At 63.7% G+C, this 21092-nt stretch overlaps 2 protein-coding genes across 3 annotated transcripts; one reads left to right on the forward strand and one right to left on the reverse strand.

The window, feature by feature from the left end:
* The first annotated feature begins 102 nt into the window (after nucleotides 1-102).
* Nucleotides 103-15454, forward strand: CHLRE_06g268800v5 (uncharacterized protein). Its single transcript, XM_043062899.1, has 29 exons — nucleotides 103-347; nucleotides 425-559; nucleotides 1002-1136; nucleotides 1955-2086; nucleotides 2426-2578; nucleotides 2823-2889; nucleotides 3172-3287; nucleotides 3577-3681; nucleotides 3966-4127; nucleotides 4529-4702; nucleotides 5121-5267; nucleotides 5573-5629; nucleotides 5906-6151; nucleotides 6567-6722; nucleotides 7066-7167; nucleotides 7457-7588; nucleotides 7907-8008; nucleotides 8353-8487; nucleotides 8753-8842; nucleotides 9242-9381; nucleotides 9628-9835; nucleotides 10117-10305; nucleotides 10662-10786; nucleotides 11178-11258; nucleotides 11530-11728; nucleotides 11983-12105; nucleotides 12763-12933; nucleotides 13310-13483; nucleotides 13784-15454. Exons 1-29 carry the CDS (start codon nucleotides 186-188, stop codon nucleotides 13931-13933), a joined length of 4068 nt encoding a protein of 1355 aa, XP_042923605.1. The 5' UTR covers nucleotides 103-185; the 3' UTR covers nucleotides 13934-15454.
* Nucleotides 15455-15456: 2 nt separating this feature from the next.
* Nucleotides 15457-20172, reverse strand: CHLRE_06g268850v5 (uncharacterized protein). 2 transcript variants are annotated; one of them, XM_043062901.1, is made up of 5 exons: nucleotides 19729-20172; nucleotides 19474-19587; nucleotides 18434-19149; nucleotides 18019-18145; nucleotides 15457-17835 (listed from the first exon to the last, which is right to left on the reverse strand). In XM_043062901.1, exons 1-5 carry the CDS (start codon nucleotides 19775-19777, stop codon nucleotides 17042-17044), a joined length of 1800 nt encoding a protein of 599 aa, XP_042923606.1. In that variant the 5' UTR covers nucleotides 19778-20172; the 3' UTR covers nucleotides 15457-17041. The 2 variants fall into 2 exon arrangements, with proteins under 2 accessions (XP_042923606.1, XP_042923607.1); XM_043062900.1 differs by having other exon boundaries at nucleotides 18434-19212.
* Nucleotides 20173-21092: the final 920 nt, after the last annotated feature.

Genomic DNA, 21092 nt, shown 5'->3' on the forward strand with positions numbered 1-21092 from the left:
TTCGCATGGCTCCCCCATCAATGAACTTGCTTCGTCCCTATGGCCTCCCATCGAGCGTGCAAGGTATCACCGTGTATACACATGCTAAATATACTTCGTTAAATTGGAGTTCACCGCGGAGGCCTGAACATTTTGCCGAACCGCTCCTGAGGAAGCAGAACGAATAGCAGTGCATACAAATAGCCATGGCGGACAGGGTACTTGCCCTGGTCCATTACTATGCTCGCGAGGGCTATTTTAGACATGTGCAGACGGTGTGCAACGAAGTGCTCAAGAAGCGGCCGGGAGATGGCGTACTCACATTCTGGCGTGCCTATGGACTGCTCATGGAGGGCAACACGGCGGACGTAAGACGACTTCACGGTGGTCGCGGCCCCGGTCTACGCATGTGCGGAAGCCTTGCTGACGCCCGGTATTCCTACAGGCCATGCGTGACCTCTCCAGCATCCAGGGCAATTCTGACCTTGAGCTGGCGGTCGCAGCCGCGCAACTACTGGGTCACGAATCCGCCAAGGTGCCCGACCACGATGCCATCATTGACCTCCAAGCCAAGCTGGAGGTGCGTCGCGCAACGGCCTGCGCACGGGGCGCTGCAACGTGACGGCGGGCACTAGTGTCCAGGAGGGCAACGGGGGGGCAGGCAGGCGCTGGAGGAGGTGGCGTGAGGGGCTGGTGGTGGGCGTGGGGGTCGCGGCACGTCGGGGCGCGGCGCGTGGGCGTGCGGGCACGCATGCTCCTTGGCGCGCAGGCCCACGGGACAGGGAATACGGAGCTTTGCAATCTATGGGGGCGCCATGGGGCGGGGCTGGCGCCCCGTCGCTCAGGCAAACGCCTGGCACCGCCCGCACGATAGGGCGCCTCATCCCAGGTTCCCCACGCCTCGGCTCCTTCCTAGCCCTCCTGCATGCCCCAGCTCCTTCCCAGCCCCCTTCTCGCACCTGACCGCCCCCCTAAACCTTTCCCTCTCCGCCCCCCACAACCACCGCCGCCGCCGCCCCCAGATCGAGGAGCGCACCGCCAGCGACCAGCCCTGCCTGCACCTGGCCTCCTTCTACCTGTATACCAAGTCCAAGGAGCGCGCCCGCGGTCTGGTGGAGCGCGTGCTGCGCAACCAGCCCGACATGGTGCCGGCGCAGGTGCGGCCGCAGGCCGGGGGCGGGGAGATAGGGGGGCGATAGGGGGGAGGTAGGGGGGAAGATAGCCGTTCATGGGGAACGGAGTTGGGGGGGCGGCTGGGGCGGGAAGGGGCGCGCGGGGGCAGGGGCGGGGGCGGGTGGGAGGGTGGGAGGGTGGGAGGGTGGGCAGAGGGGCGGGGCTGGAAGAGGGGCGGGGTGGGCAGGGGTGTGGGAGCGGCAGAGGGGCAAGGTGGGCAGGGGCGGGGGAGTGGCGGGAGGGAGGACCGGGAGAGGGATGGTAAGGGGCGGGGTAGGACCGGACTGAGGAGGACAGGGGCGGCAGGCTGATCATGGTTTGCGGGGGGATGATGGGAGTGGGGTGGGAGCTGCACCTTGGAGGCCCGGAAATCAGGAACCCGACGGACACGGAGTTGGCGACTTCTGCGGCGGCAGCCCGGGGGTGCGGGTGGGAAAGCTGGCGGGGAGCCATCCGTGCAGCTGGAGGAACACGTCAACGCGTGCACACAATGGCGGTTGGGGCGGCACGCCCACCGGACCCGGGAGCTTTGCGTCCCGGCCTGCACCATTGCAGACGGCAATGGGGCCCGGGCACGCGGGGGTTCCGTGGCACCCGGGTTACCACAGTCTCAGCCTTCATATCATCACTGTCCCCGCCACACGGTTCACGCCCTCCTGTGTGCCGTGCCGTGCCGTGCCTCTCCCCTATGCTATACTCCTGTTTATGGCTACGCCTTCACTTCTGAAATCAACATGAACGTAACCCCGCCCCCCTCCAAACATCCTTGCAACCCCCCGCCCCCCCGACCCCCCCGCCTCAGGTTCTTCTGGGCTGGATCATCATCAGCCAGCAGCAGGACGACGAGTACGACATGCTGTTTGACGAGTCCGAGCTGGACGACGCCCTCAGCCACTTCGAGCAGGCGGTGGAGCACGACCACAACGACCTGCAGGTAGGGGGGCGGGGGAGTCGGGCGGGGTGCAAGGGGGGGTTTGTAGGTACCAGCCCAAACTGAATTGAACCCCAAAAAAGAGCGAGGAGGAGAGCGTGGCATATGCTGTGGCAACGGAGTGACCCTCGACAGTACGGTAGTCCCCATCCCCAAAATGCACCGGATGGGGGGAACAGACGGAGGGAGTTGCAGGTGGGGACGTGCGGTACAGGAAGGAAGAGCCACATGGACTGCAACGCCTGCACGCGGCCAACCCAACCCAATCTCCATCCCTTTGCAACCCCCATCCCTTCCTTCCCCCACCCGCTCACCCCCAACCCGCTCCTGCCTGCCCTCCAGGCGCTGCTGGGCAAAGCCAAGATCATGGAGCTGAAGAAGCAGCTGGGGCCCTGCCTGGACGTGCTGACGGAGATCAACGTGCGCTTCGGCTGGTTCGTGCCGGCGCTGGTGGAAAAGACGCGCATGCTCATGATGCTGGGCGACTGGGAGCAGGTGCGGGCGCACAGGCGGGGCAGGGCGCAGGGGCTGAGGCGCGGGGGCTGAGGCGCTCAGAGGTGGAGATTTGGGAGGACATGATAAGGGAGGGGCGAGGCATCGGTGGAGCGGGCAGGCACATGGGAAATCAGGAAGCAATGGACCGCAAAGCCGGGGGCACCAAGCAATTGGGGCGGGGCCGCGCGTGATGTGAGGTTTGGCTGAGGTGCTGTGGTCCTTATGTCGTGTTGTGGCGCCGCAGGTGACGGAGACGCTGCAGCGGGTGCTTGCGGCGGACCAGCAGAACATCATGGCGCAGGCCTGGAACTGTGAGCAGCTGCGCCGGGGAGGGGGGGGGTGTAGAAACCAGCCCAAACTAAACCAAACCAAGCCAAACTAGCGGAGCATAGGCAGCGGCGGGGGGGGGGGGCTGCGGGACCGGTGGCGGGAAGGGCTGTTGTTGGAGGTAAGGTTTTGCACGCTGCAGGGTGTGAGAAGGGTGTGGGAAGGGTGTGGGAGGGTGGTGGCATCTGGTGGCTCAGTCCACGGATGAATGCTCACCCTCTCCCCTCTCACCACCGCCACCACCTGCCCGTCTGCGACCCACACAGGCATGATCTCCCTCACTCGCGAGGGCAACAACAAGCAGGCGGCCAAGCAGCTGCAGGACCTGTTCAGCTCAATGAACCGCCAGGAGCCCAAGAACGCCGAGCTCTTCTTCCGCGTCGTGAGTGCCAAGCACACTTGGGGCTGCCGTACATAGCTACGTAGAACGAAGTTGTTGCACGGCTGGTGGACAGTAGCCGCGCCCGCGGCATACTCTGGGCATAGGGGCCAGGGCCGCCTTTGCGGGTTTCCGGACGACCGTAATCATGCCTGGAACTTCCCTCCCCACTACGCCGTCACTTCTTCGGCCTTTCCCGTTGTACCCCTGGACGTCGGCACTTCCATCTTTGACACACACCGTCGTCGCATGAGCGGCTCCTCGCCCATTGCTCCGCTGCCCTGCGCTGCAGGCCCGGCCCTTCGGCCGCCTGGCCTGCAGCGACCCCACGCTGCTGGGCATCACCTACCTCATGGCCGACCGCGCCGCGCAGCTCAGGCCGGAGATGGCGGCCTACGTGAGTGCCAGCGGAGGGAGGGAGCGGAGAGAGAGAGGGGGCGGACACGGGGGAGCGGGGGCGTGGCGTGCAAGGGGGATGAGATGGTGGGGGATGGAGGTGGGGGAAGGCGGGGGCTTTGCCGAGCAGGCAGCTCGGGTCGGGTGGCCTCCTGTGGCACACCACTTGCCCAACCCTGCCCCATCCCAACATTCCCCAAAACACAAATCCACGCATGACAGCGCCCAGCTCAGACTTGCCCTCGACGTCGCGCAACCCCCCGCATGCAACCCCCGCACGCGCAGGTGGTGGAGGCAGCTGCTCAGAAGCTGATGATGGACGAGACCACCAACGCCACGGAGCGCTTCACGCAGGCGCTACAGCTGGACGAGCTGAACCTGGAGGCCAACGCGGGCGCGCTGGAGGCGCAGATCATGGCGGGCGAGCTGGAGGAGGCGGCGGGGCAGGTGGGGAGCAGGAGGAGAAGGAGGAGGGGAGGAGATGGGGAGGGGGCGGGGGTAGCCGTCCATCGGGGTGCTTTTAAAGGGGGAGGGGTTATACGGTATGTCCGAGCCCAGGGATTGAGGACCAGGGGAGGGGAGGGGAGGGCACGAGGGGAGGGGCTGCATGCAGCCGCTGGGCTCGTGGGGCCTAAGGCTGAGGTTAGCACAAGGGAGTGTGGTATGAGGCGGTGCGCGGCGCACGGTGGTCGGGCAGTGGCTGCCTAGGCAAATGAGAGGAGAAGCGAAGTACTGGCATACTACATCACAAACATGCACACAACGGTATGTATACTCCCGTTGTGCTCTTCAACGTTATGCCTCTCGCGGTCTCATCCCCGCCAACCTGCATGCGCACCCCAACCCAGATCATGTTCCTGGAGGACATGTTCACCAACGCCGCGGCGGCTGGCGGCGGCAAGCGCAAGGGCCGCGGCACCGGCGACATGGACGACGACCCCGATATGGCCGACCCCAGTCTGGGCACCTCCTCCGACAACCCCACGCTGCTCTACCTCAAGGGTCTGCTGGCCTGGAAGCAGGTGCGCGGCGGCTCGCACTGCACTGCGTGGCAGCGTGCATGTGTGTGGCGCACAATGGCTGCTTGGCTTTGGCTGCGGGGTTGTTGTAGATTTGACGGTTCAGATGGGAGCACAAGGAAGGTTGTTGCTCCATCGCCTTGCCCATCCTACCGCGTGTGACACCGCTCACTGCGCGCTCAAGCACATCAACCCCACCATCAAGTCCTCCCATGCACATCAATCCCTACCACCACCACCACCACCGCCGCCACCTCCCTATTATTTGCCTGATCTTGATGTAATCCCCACCGCACACTTCGGTTTAACTTGGGTCGGTATCTACAACCCCATCCCACGCGTCTGCTATACTACTGTAACCCGCCTTCACTTCTTGACTAACCATAAATGTAATCCCACGGCACCACCACCAATCACGCAGGGCATGCCGTCCGAGGGCCTGGGTCTGCTGGAGCGCTCCATTGCCGCCCTGTTCTCCGCCGCCGCCGACTTCCACGGCCCCAGCCTGGAGCTGTACGCGGCGCTCAACCCGGCGCGCATCACCGCAGTGGTGCGGCTGCTGCTGCAGGTGAGGGCGGGAGAAGGGGGGGCGGGGCATGCGAGACGGCGTGGCTGGGGTGGGCTGTTGGACAGCTTCCCAGGAAGCAGGGGGGGAGGTTACGAGGTACCCGGTGTGCGATGCGCGTGAGAGGGCAGGAAGGCAGCCAGGCGGCGGCGCTAGGAAGCGGCAAGGGGTGGCGGATTCAAGTAGGGCCGGCAGCAAGGGCCGAGCCACGGCCCTGGGGGAGTGGGTGGGTGAATGGGGCGGCTAGGTGGCACGCCATGGTTGGAGCGCGCCTAACTGCTTTCTCGCTTGGCCTTGCTTGCTTGCAGAGCATCGGCGGTGAGCCGCGCGCTCCCACTGAGGCGCCGTCTCCGCTCATCAGCAAGGTGCGCCCGTCGCGCGCCCTCCACACAGCGCGTCGGCGTGTCGCTGCCCCAGATCCGTTTGCTGTCCTGCTCGCACAACTCCTTCCAGCCATGCATTCCCGGCGCCTTGACAGCCCCTACACCATTACCATCACCACGAATCCCGCTTACCCACCCTACCCTACCTACCCGCTTACCCACCCTACGTACCATAACCCCAACCAACAACCCTCCACCACCCTCCACCACCCTTCACCGCACACCACGCCAACCCCACCCCCACGCCGCCCCACACAGGTCACCCGCGCGCTGGACCTGCTGAACAAGCAGGCGCCGGCGCTGCAGGAGAGCGCGCTGCTGCACGCGCGCGCGCTGTACCTGAACGGCAACCTGGACGGCGCGCTGCGCAAGGCGGGCGAGATCCTGCGCATGAACCCCGAGGAGAGCTCCGCGCACCTGCTCATCTGTTCCGTGTACGTGGCGCAGGACAAGCCCGAGCTGGCCGTCAGCGCGCTGGACCAGGCCGTCAGCAGCAACTTCGCGGTGAGGCGGCGGCGGAGGAGGAGGGGCACGGGTGTGAAAGTGGATGGGATTGCGGAAGTGGTTGGCTTGGTTGTGATGGTCGTGGAAGTGGTGGGAGTGAAGGGTCGGGGCAAAGGGAGAGGGAGAGGGCTGGGGAAGGGAAGCGGCTCGCTGTGGGAAAGGTATAGTGCGCTGCTCTCCATCCATTCCTGGCTCGCCCCCAGCCCCGGCCCGCCCCCTACCCTCCATCCTTCACCTCAACTCGCGCCGCCCCCACCCCTCCGCCTCAACTCCCAACCCCACCTCCCACCCCACTACTTCGCTGCACTTCTCTGTACCAATCCTTGCAACCCCCTCTCCTCCTCGCTCTATGGCATTGGGTATGGTTTAATTTGGGCTGATATCTACAACCCCCACCTCCGCCGCCCGCCCGCAGATCCGCGAGACGCCTCTGTACCACGTGGTCCAGGCCAAGGTGCTGGTGGCCAACAACAAGCTGGACGACGCCAAGCGCGTCCTGGAGTCCGCCATGAACCTGCCGGGCGTGCGCACAGCGCTCACCGTGCAGCAGCGCGCGCGACTAGGGCGCAAGGTGGGCACGCCCTGCTTGTCCACACAGCCCCAATGCGTGCTATCGAGGCTTTAATCCTGCCTCCAGGAAGCTGCCCTGCTCCTGGCCTGGTTTGGCCCGCAGGCCTGTGCTGTGCCCTTCCTGTGGGCCGCCCCTGCCACTCCAAACCTGCCATGCGCCAGCGTCCTGCACGCCTGCCTGCCTGCCTGCCTGCCTGCCTGCCTGCCTGCCTGCGCGCACCTGCCTCTGACATGCCTCCGCGCGCCTGCCTCCCCTCCCCCCGCGCTACACTTCTCTGTACCAATCTTTGCAATCCCCCCTCCGTGCTCTGAACGGCTCTTCCTCCCCCTTCCCTCCCTGCCAGGTGGTCGAGCCCACGCTGCACGAGCGCGCCACCGTGTACCTGCTGCTGGCGGACGTGCTGGCGAGGCAGTCCAAGATACCGGACGCACCAGAGGCCAAGAAGGTGCGGGCCAGGAGTCCGGGCGGGCGGGGGCAGCGGCCGGGCGGGCTAGCGGCCGGGCAGGCGGATGGGTTGTGTGTGGGTGGCGCGAGGCCGCCGGTGACCAGCACGTTCGTGGGCGCCCGTCAGCTCCGGAAAGCTCTTGCATGCTCTGGAGCTCGTTCAAGAGCCCTCTTGACATTTTTGGTGTGTGTTGCATCGCTGCGGCTAACTGTCGGCCGCCCATGCATGTGCCGCGACCGTGTCCCTGTTTGTCGTGCGTTGGTTGTATTGTTTGCTTGCACACGTGCAGTACATCCAAGACGCCATCCGCGAGTTCGAGGGCACCAGCGAGGAGGTGCGCGTCACGGTGGCGGACTGCGAGCTGGCCATTGCGCGCGGCGACGTGGAGGGCGCGCTCAAGAAGCTGCGGCGCATCCCCAAGGTGAGGCCGCACCCGGGTGGCCAGACGTATGGCTCAACACAGTAGCAGTGGGGTGTGGGGTGGCAGCGGGCTTGACGACAGGGCTTCACATTGCAGGGCTTGATGTCGCCGGGGCTTGGTTGGCGTCGTAAGGGCAGGTTTCTGTGGCGCTGCCATGCCTCAGTTTGCGTATTCGTCTCAACACGCCTGCAACCCTCGGCCTCCCCGCCCCGAACCCAACCTGACCTAACCCTGCCCCCCCTTTTTAAACATTCGGAACGTACACCCCCCGACACACACATGCGCACACACCTGTTGTCAACGGCACCCGCCCCGCAGGAGTCTCCGCACTACGTGAAGGCGCGCATGGCCATGGCCGACATCTACCTGCGCCACCGCAAGGACAAGGCCGCCTACATCAAGTGCTACATGGACCTGGTGGTGAGAGGCGGGGGGAGGGAGGGAGGGAGGGAGGGAGGGAGGAATAATTACACTTGGTAGTGGCGAAGCCACTGATGACTAGGGCTGACAAGCCCTAGCGTTAGGGTGGAGGGAGGGAGCGAGGGAGGGAGGGAGGGAGGGAGGGAGTGGGAGGGAGGGAGGAAGGAAGCGGTAGGAGGGCGCCAGGAGCACACCTCTCAACGTTGCACTTTACGAGTCGTGTCTCCTCAGTTATTAACCCAGCACTCGTGCAACCACATTTCTTTTTGGCCGAATCGCCCGCAACCACCTGTCGACTTCGCCCTCCACACAATTCCCCCCCCCCCCCACGCACCCGCGCACAGGACCACACGCCCGACTACGACAGCTACTGCATGCTGGGCGAGGCGTTCATGCAGATCCAGGAGCCGGAGAAGGCAGTGCGCGCTTTCGAGTCCGCGCTGGAGTTCAGCCCCAAGGACGTCGACCTCATCACGCGGGTGAGGGGGGGGGCGAGCGGGCGGGCGGGCGTGTGGGGTGCGTGCCCTGGTGTGTTGCGTGGGAAGGCATGCGGGGCACAGGCCGGCAACACTGGGGCGGCCGGTGATGGGGTGGTGATGGTTGTGTTAGTGCTAGTGATAGATGGGAAGTGCGTGAACGCTCTGCCTGCAGGGCTGCTGACCTGCTGCGGTCCTGCTGACCTGCTGCCTCCTCCCACCCACCTACCCACCCACCCACCCACCGCCTCCCGCCTCCCGCCCGCAGTGCGCCCGCGCGCTGGTGACCAGTCACGACTACCAGCGCGCCATAGACTACTACACCAAGGCCATCGCCAACGCCCGCGGCGGCGCACAGGTGTGCTCGTCGCGTTAGCTCGACCGATCCCAGCCGCCAGTCCTGCTTCCCGCTTGCCGCCAGCACATGGCTCTCCTCGCACGCATCCTGTTGGCTTGCTGTGATTCCCACGCTCTCCTCCCAACCGCCTCCTCTCCTTTCGCTCAACTTCGCGGTTATAGAACTAGCACTGCACTTTTGGGTTGGGATACGGTACATTGGGCTCCAGTACATACCCCCCTCCGCCTCCTCCCACGACCTCCTCCTCCCTCCTCCTCCCAACCTACTCCTAACCCCTCGTCCGCCTCCTCTCCTCTCCCCTCCCTCTTCCCTCCTCTTCCCTACTCCGCTCTCCTCTTCCAACCTACCCCCAACCCCGCCTCCTCCCCTCCTCCCCTCCTCCCCGCCCTTCCTCCACAGCACGCCCTGCAGCTGGAGCTGGGCAACCTGCTGGTGCGGCTGCGGCAGTACCCCGCCGCCACCGCCGCCATCAACAAGGCGCTGGAGCGCAACCGCGACGGCCTGCCAGCCACTGAGAACCTGCAGCTGGACGTGGAGGCGTGAGTGGGGCATGGCGGAACGGGACTGAGGGCCCTGGAAGGAGGAGGAGGAGGGTGTTCCCGGCCGGCTTGGGGCCATGGCCATGGGGTGGGGGCGGCAGCTTCGATTCGAGCTTCTACGCACAGATTACCGTATGCCAGGCCAGGTCGGCTTTGCAAGGCTTGTAAAGGACTCTAGGCATTCGCATCCTTGTTCCCTCCTTCACGCGCCCCTCCCTCCCTCCCTGCCTGCCGCCCGCTGCACAGCTGGTCCATGCTGGCCAAGGTGCACAAGGGCAAGCTGGAGATGGAGGGCTACAGCCAGGCCCAGAGCCGCGCGCTGGAGCTGCAAAAGCAGCTGCTGCTAAAGCTGCGCGGCGAGCTGCCGGAGGCGGTGGCGCTGCAGCGCGAGCGCACCGCCGCCATCTGCTTCGACCTGGCGGAGCAGAGCAAGCGCGCGCGCCAGTTCGACCGGGTGCGGCGCGGGTGCAGGGCGTTGATGCAGGGCGTGGGTGCAGGGCGTGGGTGGGTGCGTGGGTGGGTGCACGGTACCGGTATTGTGTGTGGTGTTGAGTGCGTGCGTACCGTAAGGTGCATGGGGCGCTGTGTGCGTGCGCTGCCATTGCTGTCTGGCCAGGAAACGCCCTTCAACCCCGCCCCTGTCCCCAACTTCGCCTCTTCCTCTTAATCGTGAATTGCTGCCCCCTACGCCTGCTTCTCTGTACCAATCACTGCTACCCCACCCCCTCCCTACAGGCCATGGAGCTGTACATGGAGGCCCTGCGGCACCACGACACGCACGTGCCCTCCATGCTGGCCGTGGCCAAGCTGCACCTGGCCAACGGCGACACGGACGCCTGCCAGGCGCAGTGCGTGACGCTGCTCAAGCACGACCCCGACAACGAGGAGGCCAGCATCATGCTGGCGGAGCTCATGTTCCACAAGGTGCGTGTGTGTGTGTGTGTGTGTGTGTGTGTGTGTGTGTGTGTGTGTTTGTGTGTGCTCAGAAGGCTAAAGGCGATAGGACGACAGCCCAAGCGTTCTGATGTCCGTTTAGGACCTGGTTGGTCACTGCTAGCGTTGACGGTTGGCAAGGAGCCGCATGTTAAGTGCGACTATTGGCACCTTTGCCCTACTGCTCCTCCTCCGCCTCCTTTGAACACCCCGCCACCCCCAACCCCTCCCCGTCTACTAACCAATTATGCCCGGGAAACCCCTCTCCTCCTCCACCCTTCCACACTGTGGCTTCGCTTTTCCTTCATTAATCATGAGTCTAACCCCACAATGTGCCCCCCCCCCAGGAGCACTACGACACCGCCATCTACCACTTCCAGCAGCTGCTGGAGCGCTCGCCCAACCACTACGGCGCGCTGGCGCAGCTCATCCTGCTGCTGCGGCGGGCGGGCCGGCTGGAGGACGTGCCCAGGTGGGGGTGCCGTGTTTACAATCAATGGGCAGCCTCAGGCCGCGGCGCGGGGGCTCTTGGCGCAGTGTGTGTATGTGTGTGTGTGTGTGTGTATGTGCGTGTGTGCGTGTGTGCGTGTGTGCGTGCGTGCGTGCGTGCGTGCGTGCGTGCGTGCGTGCATGCGTGCGTGCGTGTGTGTGTGTGTGAAGGGGGGTGGCTACCGGGCAAGTAAAACACGGACGCTCACCCTTGCCACGATGTGTGGGCTTGGCGCGATGGCCAGGACCAAGCCGGCGACATGCGCGCGCGCCTGCTGTCACACCCGTCAGCACTGGTGCGCTGGATGGTGGCCTGACCGCAGCCCCCTCCACCTGTGCACACACACATGCCACACCCCGCTGCGGCTGCGCAGGTACTTTGCTCTGGCGGAGGCGGGCTCGCCCAAGGCCGTGATGGACCCTGGATACCACTACTGCAAGGGCATCTACAACAGGTGGGAGGTGCTAGGTGACGGCCATGACTGCGTGCACTAGGGGCCACACACACATGAGCGCGCGCAGACACATATGCACATTCACACAGCTGCACACACTACTGCACACACACATACACGCACGATTGCACGCTGCCTCCATCATTATACACACATGCACGTGCGCACACAAACGCCGTGCCTGGACCTCCCACGCTCCTTGTCCCTCCCGCCCTCTTTGAACATCGCCCGCTGAGCACCTCGCCCGGAACCCCGCCCTCCCCTCCCTCAGGTACATCAACAACCCGCGCGAGGCCCTCAAGGAGCTGAACCTGGCGCGCAAGGACACGCGCTGGGGCAGCCAGGCCATCCTGCACATGGTGGAGATCTACCTCAACCCCGACAACGACGCGGTGTGGGAGGAGAAGGAGAACGCGGACACGCCCGAGAGCCGACAGGCGGTGGCCACGGCGCGCAGCCTGCTCAAGCAGGTGAGGGCGGATGGGGCAGGGGCCGGTCGTCCATCCACGTGAGAGTGACAGGGAAAAGCTAGAAAGTACTCGTGAGGGCAAGGATTACAGTTCGCACCGTCTCGTAAGGATGTGCCCCCAAGCTTTGGCGCTTGGTGCAGTGGCGTCTGCAGCGCACGGACTACCGTAAGGCACCCCTGCTATATACTGCCCCTAGCTACGCCTTCACATCTTGAATAATGATGATTGCAACCCCCCTTCGCCTCCCTCTGCAGGTCCGCGGCGCCGACACCACCACCCAGCGCTACCGCGTGCTGGAGTCGTACGCCATCATGGCCGGCAAGGACAAGAACGAGATCGAGGCCTCGCTCAACGTGCTGCTGGACCTGGCCAACCAGGTGCGGGCGGCTGGCGGTGTGTGTGCGTGACCGTGGGCGTGACAGGAGGTCGCAAGGGAGAGGGTTTGTAGGTGATAGGAGGACGCAAGGGAGAGGGTGTGTGGGTGATAGGAGGACGCAAGGGAGAGGGTGCGTGGGTGATAGGAGGACGCAAGGGAGAGGGTGTGTGGGTGCTGGCTGGCGCGAGGGAGAGGGTGTGTGGATGATAGGAGGGTGCAAGGGAGAGGGTGTGTGGGTAATAAAAGGACGCAAGGGAGAGGGTGTGTGGGTGATAGGAGACGCAAGGGAGAGGGTGTGTGGGTGCTGGATGGCGCGAGGGAGAGGGTGTGTGGGTGATAGGAGGACGCAAGGGCTCAGGCCTATGGGCACAGCTGTGGTGGCATGCGGGTGGGCTCACATGCCGGAGCCCATCGTATAGCGTCCATTAAGGGTGGGGCGCTCACAGGCAGGCGCTCTCTGGCATGCAGCTGCTTCACCTCAGGGCCCCCCCTGCAGCTTTTGCACACCAGCACAGCCCACAGTGTTCCCGACTACGCCTTCACTCCTTCAATAATCATGAATGTAAACCCCACCTCCTTCCCTCCCTCCCTTCCTCCTCCCTCCTCACTTCTTAGATAATCCATGAATGTAACCCTCCCTCCCTCCCCCTCACCCCAGGACCCCAACAACGTGCCTGTGCTGCTGGCCATGGCCACCGGCTTCATGATGCTCAAGCAGACGCCCAAGGCGCGCAACCAGCTCAAGCGCGTGCAGAAGATCCAGTACAAGCCCGACGAGGCCGAGGAGTTCGAGCGCAGCTGGCTGCTGCTGGCTGACATCCACATACAGGTGGGTGGGCCGGGGTCGGGGTGGGGGAGGTGGGGCGGGGCGGGGCGTGAGTGTGAGTGTGTGTGGGGCGGGGGTATATGCCAGGGCCCAACGGAGAGGTTGGGGAGGGTGAGGAGCCTGTGGCGGTGAGCAGCGATGGCATAGGTCGCTGTCGCCCGCAGAGAACGCGTCAGTGGCGGCCTACCTCCCAGTTGCCCCAGTGTGCGTACCGACATGCGCCCCTCATACGGGAATGGTTCCGAGTTAGCCCCTCCTGCACCCAACAACATTCCAACCTCATGCTTCTGCTGCTTCGCCCTGCCTCTGCTCGCCCCCATACTCCGCGCACCTCCCCCATCTCCCACGCCCAATCTCCCACGCCCTGCACCGCATGCAGGGCGGCAAGTACGACTTGGCCCAGGACCTGTGTCAGAAGTGCCTCAAGTACAACAAGAGCTGCGCCAAGGCGTGGGAGATCATGGGTCAGATCATGGAGCGCGAGCAGGCCTACAAGGACGCGGCGGACCACTACGAGAACGCCTGGAAGCACGAGAACCAGGCGTCCGCGCAGGTGGGCGGGGGGGGGGCGGGGGGCGGCGGAGGGCTTCCAAATGAAAGGAACGAACTCGGAATGCGTTGGGGGTGGGATGTGTCGAGGTGGCTGATGCATAATAAGCAAGGCACCAGCATACGGGACACCAGGATCGCATGCTGTCCTTGGTCCGCCGCCACCGTGCAGCTGCTCCGCCGCTGCTGCTGCCAGCCCCTGCCCCATCCGCCCATCCACCCACCCAGCCCGCCTTCCCGCCCAAGCCTACCCGCCACCTTCGCCTTACCCCACCCCCTGCACCCGCTCTCACACCCTGCACAGGTGGGCTTCAAGCTGGCGTTCAACTACCTGAAGGCTCGGCGCTACGTGGAGGCCGTGGACGTATGCCACAAGGTCATCAAGGCATTCCCCGACTACCCCAAAATCCGCAAGGAGATCCTGGAGAAGGCGCGCATGGGCCTCAAGCCCTGAGCAGGCGGAGGGGGCCGGGGCGGAGGGAGGCGCGAGGTGGAGGGAGCCGGACCCGGCGGGCAGCTGACGCGGGGGCGGGCGGCGCTGGTGCGGTGCGGCGCGGCGTGTCAGTGGCAGGGCCGTGACTGGTGTGACACGCACCGTGTAGCTCCGGGACGCACGGTCGAGCCGTGGCGTGCGTGAGTGTGCTGAAGTGGGCTGTGCACGGTGAGCTACGCAAGGCTGTGAGCAAGGCGCTATGACTCATATGAGGGAGGTAAATGACTCTGGTCACCTGGGGTTCTGCGCGAGGGGCCATGTTTGGTTGCTGTCCCGGTGGCGAGCGGAGGGGGACCGGCAAGGCGCTGGCATGCGGCAGGAAGGTGCTGGGCTACATACGGTACTAAAGTGTTGAGGTGGTAGGGGGGAAGGGCACGCTGGCAGCCGAACAGGTTGTCGTGTGGGGGCCCTTGTCCCGAGTGCTGATTCGATATTTCGATCACTCAAATCGTAGATATCAGACAGGTTACTGAGCGAGCCGTGAACACGTGCTGTGACGCTGCATGTGGCCTCGACGGGTTGGTTCGTGGGTCGGCCATGTGGATGCGGAGTACAGAAGGGATGACGGGCCGTTGCAACAAAGTTCGACATGTGCATCATGCAACATGTCTGGTCTACGTGCGCATTAGTTCCGCAACGCACGTCCATGTCCGCGGCTCAAGGCTATGCCCGCAAAGATTACTACGCATGGATGCCTGTGGCCACTCGTCCCGGCCAGACAACAGCAGTACCCAACAGTCATGGCGAGGTCAAGGAAAGAATGCGAATGCGAGGTATGATGCACACCTTGCGTCCGTAACCAATTGCACAACGATGCAGGGAATGCCCTTAGGGCGGCCCAAACCTGGCCCGTACCCTCACGAATGACTTTCCGTGGCTTCCGCCAGAACGGCATCCCACGACGGCATCCTCACATGAAAGATTAAGATGCTGCAAACGGCTACGAAATGACGAATCCTCATCGGTATACAGTTAATAAAATGCAGGTCGACGTGCGTCCACGTTTCAGCCCCAACACACGCCAACACGCGCACGCCCACGCGCACGCCCCGTCTACGTCCGTCTAAGTTTCAGCCCCAATGCGCGCACATCCCCACTTCATGCCAACCGCGCCCTCACTCTTCCCTGCTCTCCCGGCAGGCCTCCCAGCCCTCCGTCCGCTCCTGATGCGCAGTCTGTCCCACGGTGTCGATTGTCCTAAATGGTTCTCAAACGCGCGCCACACACCTGATGGGTACACGCACGGAGATGCCCGGGGACAGTACATGTAAAGCCGCCCCACGACATGCGTGATCATGGCAAATGAACAAGCGTCTCCACACGTCCCGGAGGACCCTGTGTTGTATGTAGTACGGCGCTTCGCCAAGGGAAGCAACCCAGGCCCCCTCCGGCCCAAGGCACCCCACGCCACAACAGGGCGCTCGCTCAAGCAGACTAACAATTCTCTAGCATAACGAGCTCAAATTCAAGCTTGCAATTATTGCAGCAATCGATCGCTCTTGGGGCACGCGCACTCCGCGAAGTGTTGGCGTTCACAACAGGCCAAGCCCATTCAAGATGACACACTTAAGCAGGAAACGTGATCAACAATTGCCAACCTTGGTACTGCGCCCGTAAGGCCGAGCGCAATCCAAGCGTGTCGGATTATCCAGAACGTCAACTGGCGTCACAACAGAGATATGGTACAGAGGAGACCTGCCCGGTACCGGACGAAGCTCGGTCGGAACTCGGACGGCCGTAGATCCCGCAGCAGGCATAGCATGAACCTGCTCATGCGCCTTGGACAGCAACTCGACTGCCCTGCTCCTCATCCTCACAGACAGATGCACAAACACCCCATGCGTTCTTGGCAGGCACTACTGTGAGCGGCGCAGGGATCAGAGCAACACAGCATGCGCCACCAGGGGAGTGGCACCTCCCCTGTGCGCCACCCACAACTATAGTCGGGTCGATGTGCCATGACTGTTCTGAATCCGTCTCGATGCACAACTCTTGCCAAAGCACGCCAGATGCCGGCAGTCACGGAAACACAAAAGCACGCAGTTCGACCACGAAAAACAACACGCGGACTCGCCTAGACTCGCCAACCGCCAGACCATCAACCCGAGACGCTCTGAGGATCAAAACAACAACCTGAATCAGCAGCTAGCTCCAGAAAGCCTGAAGCGCGGGTGAGCTTGTGCTTGCTACAGCACTGTTTCCCCCATCATTGTATTTTAGGTCAGTGGCCAGTCATTCCAGCATTGGCATTGGTTACTCAACCGCCGGCCTGCTCTCTTATGGCGCCGACCCATGAGAAAGCAGTGGCGCCAACAATCAAGCTAGCAATCATGAATAAGCGCCTGAAGCAAACCCCGTATTAGCCACATGTTGTGAAACCACAGTGACCAAGTCCCTTTGCACGAAAATCCCCCGTTATAACACCGCCATCATCACAGTTTGAAGCTACTATTGGGCTGAACGCCCATTTTGGCCCCATTGCAACCGCCCGGGGCTCGCCCTGCCCATGACAGCGCCTAGTTCTGTAGTGCCAGGTTTAAAACGTGGGCAGACAGCACATGAACAATCGACATAACACGTGGAGGCATTTAACCTACGTGCTATGCCCCATGCCGTGCAGGCAAGGTGCCCGCATCTGCACACAACGTTCGTGCATGCACTCATTCCACACCACCAGTAGGCCATAATCTATTGTGTACGTGCCTTCACCGCTCCCAAGGTGCCAGGGCATCCCTGCCTGTTTTGCCCCCGCCTGTCGGTCATTGCACAGTAATTGTGTGGACCGCCAGTTGGCCAACATAGCATGATTTTGTTCCGAGTTGACAGGCCGACCCGTACCCTCAGTATCCAACCCATGTCAGTGAAACATCTGACTTGCCACGCATTGCCAATGAATGAGTTCATTAAATCCGCCAGCCGCTCCTTCAGTACCATCGAGCAGTAGTAGCTCGGCCGAATGGGCCCAGTCAAAATAAGGTAAAGTAGGACATACGCACAATTTACTAGGTGGTTGGAAGTCCGGGTCAGTACTCCAGTAGCTGCAGCCCTCCCAAGTCTTAGCTCCTTGGGCTAACCCCAGTCTTCGCTGGGAAGCGCGCTCCAATCCAACGACTCAGCGTTCTGCAGGCCGCGATGGCCGCCGCAAGCCGCCAGCAACGGCTCCCGTCCATACAATGCTCCGGTCGACAGCCCACCCGACTCGGGCGTAGCCAGTGGCAGCCCACCCACTGCGGCGCGCACACTCACCGGCTGCAGGGACGCCGCAATGGGCACCGGCGGCGTCATACCGACCACCGACCGCACGACCAAGTGCACGCCGCTGGTACTGTACGCGCCGCCAGCTGCCGCTGGATGCATGACGGCGTTTGCACTGGCAGGCCACAGAGCGCCAGCGGCGCCCAGCGGTGGGGCGCCGGCGCCGGCGCCGCAGTTGGCGCCGCCAGACGGCGGCGGCGGCGACGGCGGCGGCGCGTGCACTGCACGCCGCTTGGCCTCTGCAGCCGCCGCTCGGAGCTGTGCCTCGGTGTGGGTGAGCTGCGAGGCAACCACGTCCATGCGCGGCCGGGCGGCGGCGTCGGGCTGCAAGCACCAGCCGCACAGGTGCAGCAGCTTAGGCGGAAGCACGCACGGGTCCCAGCCCTCCGGCCAACTTGGCCGCGACGGCGGCGTTGGCGGGGCGTGGGGATACTGGGCAGCGGCGTCGCGGCCGGCTCCGGTGCTCGGGCCGCCGGCTCCGGTGCTGCTCGGACCGCCGGCTACCTCCTCGCCTGATGCAGTGCCGGCGCAGGCCAGGATTTGGAGGTCTTGGGCGGTGGGGCGGCGGCCGGAGATCATCTCGAAGAGTATCACACCGAAGCTGTACACTGTGTTGGCCATTGGAGGAGCAAGTGGGAGGCAGGGGCGGTTCAGGACGGCATGTTGCATGCGTGATTGCGTGCGCATGCCTGAGCGCCTAGCTCGAGCAATGAGGCAGTCTATCGGCTATCTCACAAGCCACAGATACCGCAGCCGGCGAACGTGCCATGTTGCATGTGACGCGCACGCACCGTCCGCCGCCTGCATGTCTGCGCGGGAGGGCGCCCACAGGCCCCACACGAGCGCCTCCGGTGCGGTGTAGGTGCGGAGGTCGGGGCCCAGTTCCGAGTGGCGCGGGCCCAGGCCAGCATCTGACACCTACGCAGCAGTGACACGGAGCAGGTAAATGTGCTTGACCCAAAGTGCTCGACACAAAACGCTCGGCACCGTCATACACCAAAGGAGCTACGCCCACTGTGCTAGGCGCAGGGCAGTACCGGCAGGTTGGGCACACCGCAATGCCGTACAGGCGCAACAATCACAATCACACACACGGGCTTTTGTTTCGATTTTTGCAACGCACATACCGTACACACGCGTGCTTTCCGAACACATACACATGCCAACCCTCTTCCTGTGTGCATAACTAATACATACAGCGCGCACCTTTGCGACGAAGCCGCGGCGGTCCGTGTGTGCCTCCATGAGCTGGATGTTGCTGGGCCGCAGGTTGCCATGCGCCGCGCCGCAGCTGTGCAGGTGCAGCACACCCAGCGCTGCCTCACGGGCCGTGGCCACTACCGCGCGCACCGCCCGCGCCGGCGTCCAGCCCGCCATGCCGCCGCCAGCTGCGGCTGCGCCGCCGGCGGCGCGACGGATAGCCGCAGCGCTGGTTGGCCCGGGGCCGCCGCCGCTACAACTACGTGAGAGCGCCGCCGCCGCCACGCCCGGTGCCGAGCTGGTGTCGTGAGGCCGACTGCAGCTGCTGCTGTTGCTGCTGCTGTTGAACACGCCAGCGCGCAGCGCGGACCGCAGGTCGCCCAGCAGGCACAGCTCGGACACGAGTGCGACCACACAGTCACCGGGCGACGGCTGCAGCGCATCGGTCACAAGGCGCGCCGCCTCGGCGCCGGTGAGTGCGCCGCCGTCGTCCGGCAGCGGCAGGCAGCATTCAAAGGCGCTACCCAGGATTGACTCCATGGTACGGCTGTTGCCGGCCGCAGCAGCCGCGGCGACAGGGGTGGCGGAGCACCCTGTGCTCGGCGGCGCGCAGTCGCCCAGTGTTTGGAAGCTGAGGAGGAGGTCAGACACGGGTACGGCTTCGGCGGCGACCGCATCCGCGGCGGCGCACGGGCTGCATGGGTCCGTGCCCGGGTGGGCGGCTGTAGCCGGGGAGGTGGGCGGCGCCATTAGGCATACACTGCAGGAGTAATACTGCAGGAGGTCTGCAATGGGCATGAATGCGCGCGGGGATGTATGGGTAAAAGTTAAGCCGCGATTAGCGCGCACGCGGCTAGCCAACCCTGGCGGCTGGGAGTTTCGTACCCCGTGGCCGGTGTCCCCTATGACTCGTGCCGCTACATGGCTGTAGCCTCGCAGCCACACTGGCAGCCGCAGCAGGCACCCGTAGGAGTGTTCGGCGCCTCAGTTATCTTGAGCAGCCGGCCGTTTGCACAGTCACCGATTTGCTAAAACAGTTCACTCACATGGATGGTTGTACATGTTGCCTTGCAGCGCGCTCAGCGCGCCACCGAGCTGTGTTAGAGCTGTCGAGTTGGCTCGAAAGAGTTTGATGGAAGCTTGTGCTCCACACCACATGCCTACGGTGCGGTTGGGCGGTGGTGTTGGAATTCATGTCACTTTGGGGCGCAGACATTTTGCAGTCACACAGACAACAAGAAGATTACCCCCGCACGTCTTGGAATTTGCAGTACTGATTATGGCCGCGTCAAGCGGCTTACCTTTCAAGCACACGCTCGAGCTTTCGCCGCGCAGAAGATGGGAGTCCATTATCGCAATGCCCTCGAGAATCTTTTCAACTTCATTCGCCACGGTGAGGCGCAAGTCGGCGACGAGTGGGCAAACTGGCCTTACACCTGGTAAGTTAGCGGCGTTTATTCTTGGGGCTTCCGTTGCGCACCCGACGGCCTCTTGCCGCCTCTCCCAGGACTGCTCAAAGCACGGTGCGCTGGCATTCATTAAGGACAGGCTGCTTGAATTGCTGGACTGCTCCTTGGAGCCGCAAGCGCTGGCCAGCGTGCACAAGTCTGGGCTGGGCAGCTCATGCGAATGGTTACATTGCTTGGTGTCGAAGCACAAAGACAAGGCCCGTCCGGACGAGCCCGCTGGCTCGGCGCTCTCGCCTCTGAAGCAGGCCCTCAGGTACCTTCGCATTCTAAGGACACAGGATAGTTATGGAGTGTTCATTGCTATTGTGTTGTGCGAGACTATGTACTGACTCGCCGGCTGAGGCCGGAGACATTTTGTGCCACCAACCGCTGCGTCACGATGCGACCATTCGCAAGACTAGCCCTTTCGCTGTCTGTCTTATACGTTTTAGTTGCAGATGATATTGTCTAAGCACTGGTCACTAAATGTAGCAGCGCCTCCGAGCGCTGCCGGTTGACGACTTGGGCCACTTGGCGCCGCGCAAAGTGCATACACCTACCGTGCCACGATAGCGTAACTTAGTGAGGTGAGCACGCACGTCACGAGACATGTAGCATAAAAACCGGATTGAGTCGGTCAGCCCTAGCTTGTTACTAACATGAGGCTATGCCTCGACGTGAAAGGGTCGCGCAAGGTGGCTAGTGCGTTTCACGATGGCTACAGCTGTGCATACAGCGCTGAGAAGGAAGGCCGCAGGCCAGCGCAGGCTGAGTAACGCCTAGGGTTGTCACGGAAACAGCTCACATGAGCCGTATGGTCCGTGTTGTGCTCTGTACCCGGTGCTGCCTTAGAGGTAACCAGGCGCGCAAGCGCGCATGGCAGTGTGACGGTGGACGGCGCCCTACGACGCGGGCACCCCGCTGCTGCCGCCGGGACTGACTTGACGGGTGCCCCCTCGCCATCTCATCGCCACGAGGCTCGATGGTAGACGGGCTGGGCCCCCTCCAAGTGTGGGGCCTGTGGGCCCGCAGCGCCTGTGAATCGCAGGGCATCACTGTTGGTGACCACGCATGCACGATCCGGACCCCTGGCAGACTCTCGTGGGATTAGGGCAGCAGCCGGACTGCTGGCCTTCCCAAGCAGGCGACACCCAGCGCCTCGCAGGTCTGCAACCAACGCTCACTGATTGTTACCGGCGGCCGAATGTCGTACGGGA

Source organism: Chlamydomonas reinhardtii, chromosome 6 (assembly GCF_000002595.2).
Source record: "Chlamydomonas reinhardtii strain CC-503 cw92 mt+ chromosome 6, whole genome shotgun sequence".
Lineage (NCBI taxonomy): Eukaryota > Viridiplantae > Chlorophyta > Chlorophyceae > Chlamydomonadales > Chlamydomonadaceae > Chlamydomonas > Chlamydomonas reinhardtii.

Bases quoted from the DNA above. Each gene is read 5' to 3' on its own strand.
- CHLRE_06g268800v5 (XM_043062899.1), top strand. From the start codon at position 186: ATGGCGGACAGGGTACTTGCCCTGGTCCATTACTATGCTCGCGAGGGC. The intron at 3,288-3,576 runs GTGAGTGCCAAG...CCTGCGCTGCAG, and splicing joins CCGAGCTCTTCTTCCGCGTC to GCCCGGCCCTTCGGCCGCCT. The intron at 10,787-11,177 runs GTGGGGGTGCCG...GCGGCTGCGCAG, and splicing joins CGGCTGGAGGACGTGCCCAG to GTACTTTGCTCTGGCGGAGG.
- CHLRE_06g268850v5 (XM_043062900.1), bottom strand. From the start codon at position 19,777: ATGGACTCCCATCTTCTGCGCGGCGAAAGCTCGAGCGTGTGCTTGAAA. The intron at 19,588-19,728 runs GTAAGCCGCTTG...ACCGCACCGTAG, and splicing joins CTCGAGCGTGTGCTTGAAAG to GCATGTGGTGTGGAGCACAA. The intron at 17,836-18,018 runs GTGCGTGCGCGT...TGGCCAACACAG, and splicing joins AGACATGCAGGCGGCGGACG to TGTACAGCTTCGGTGTGATA.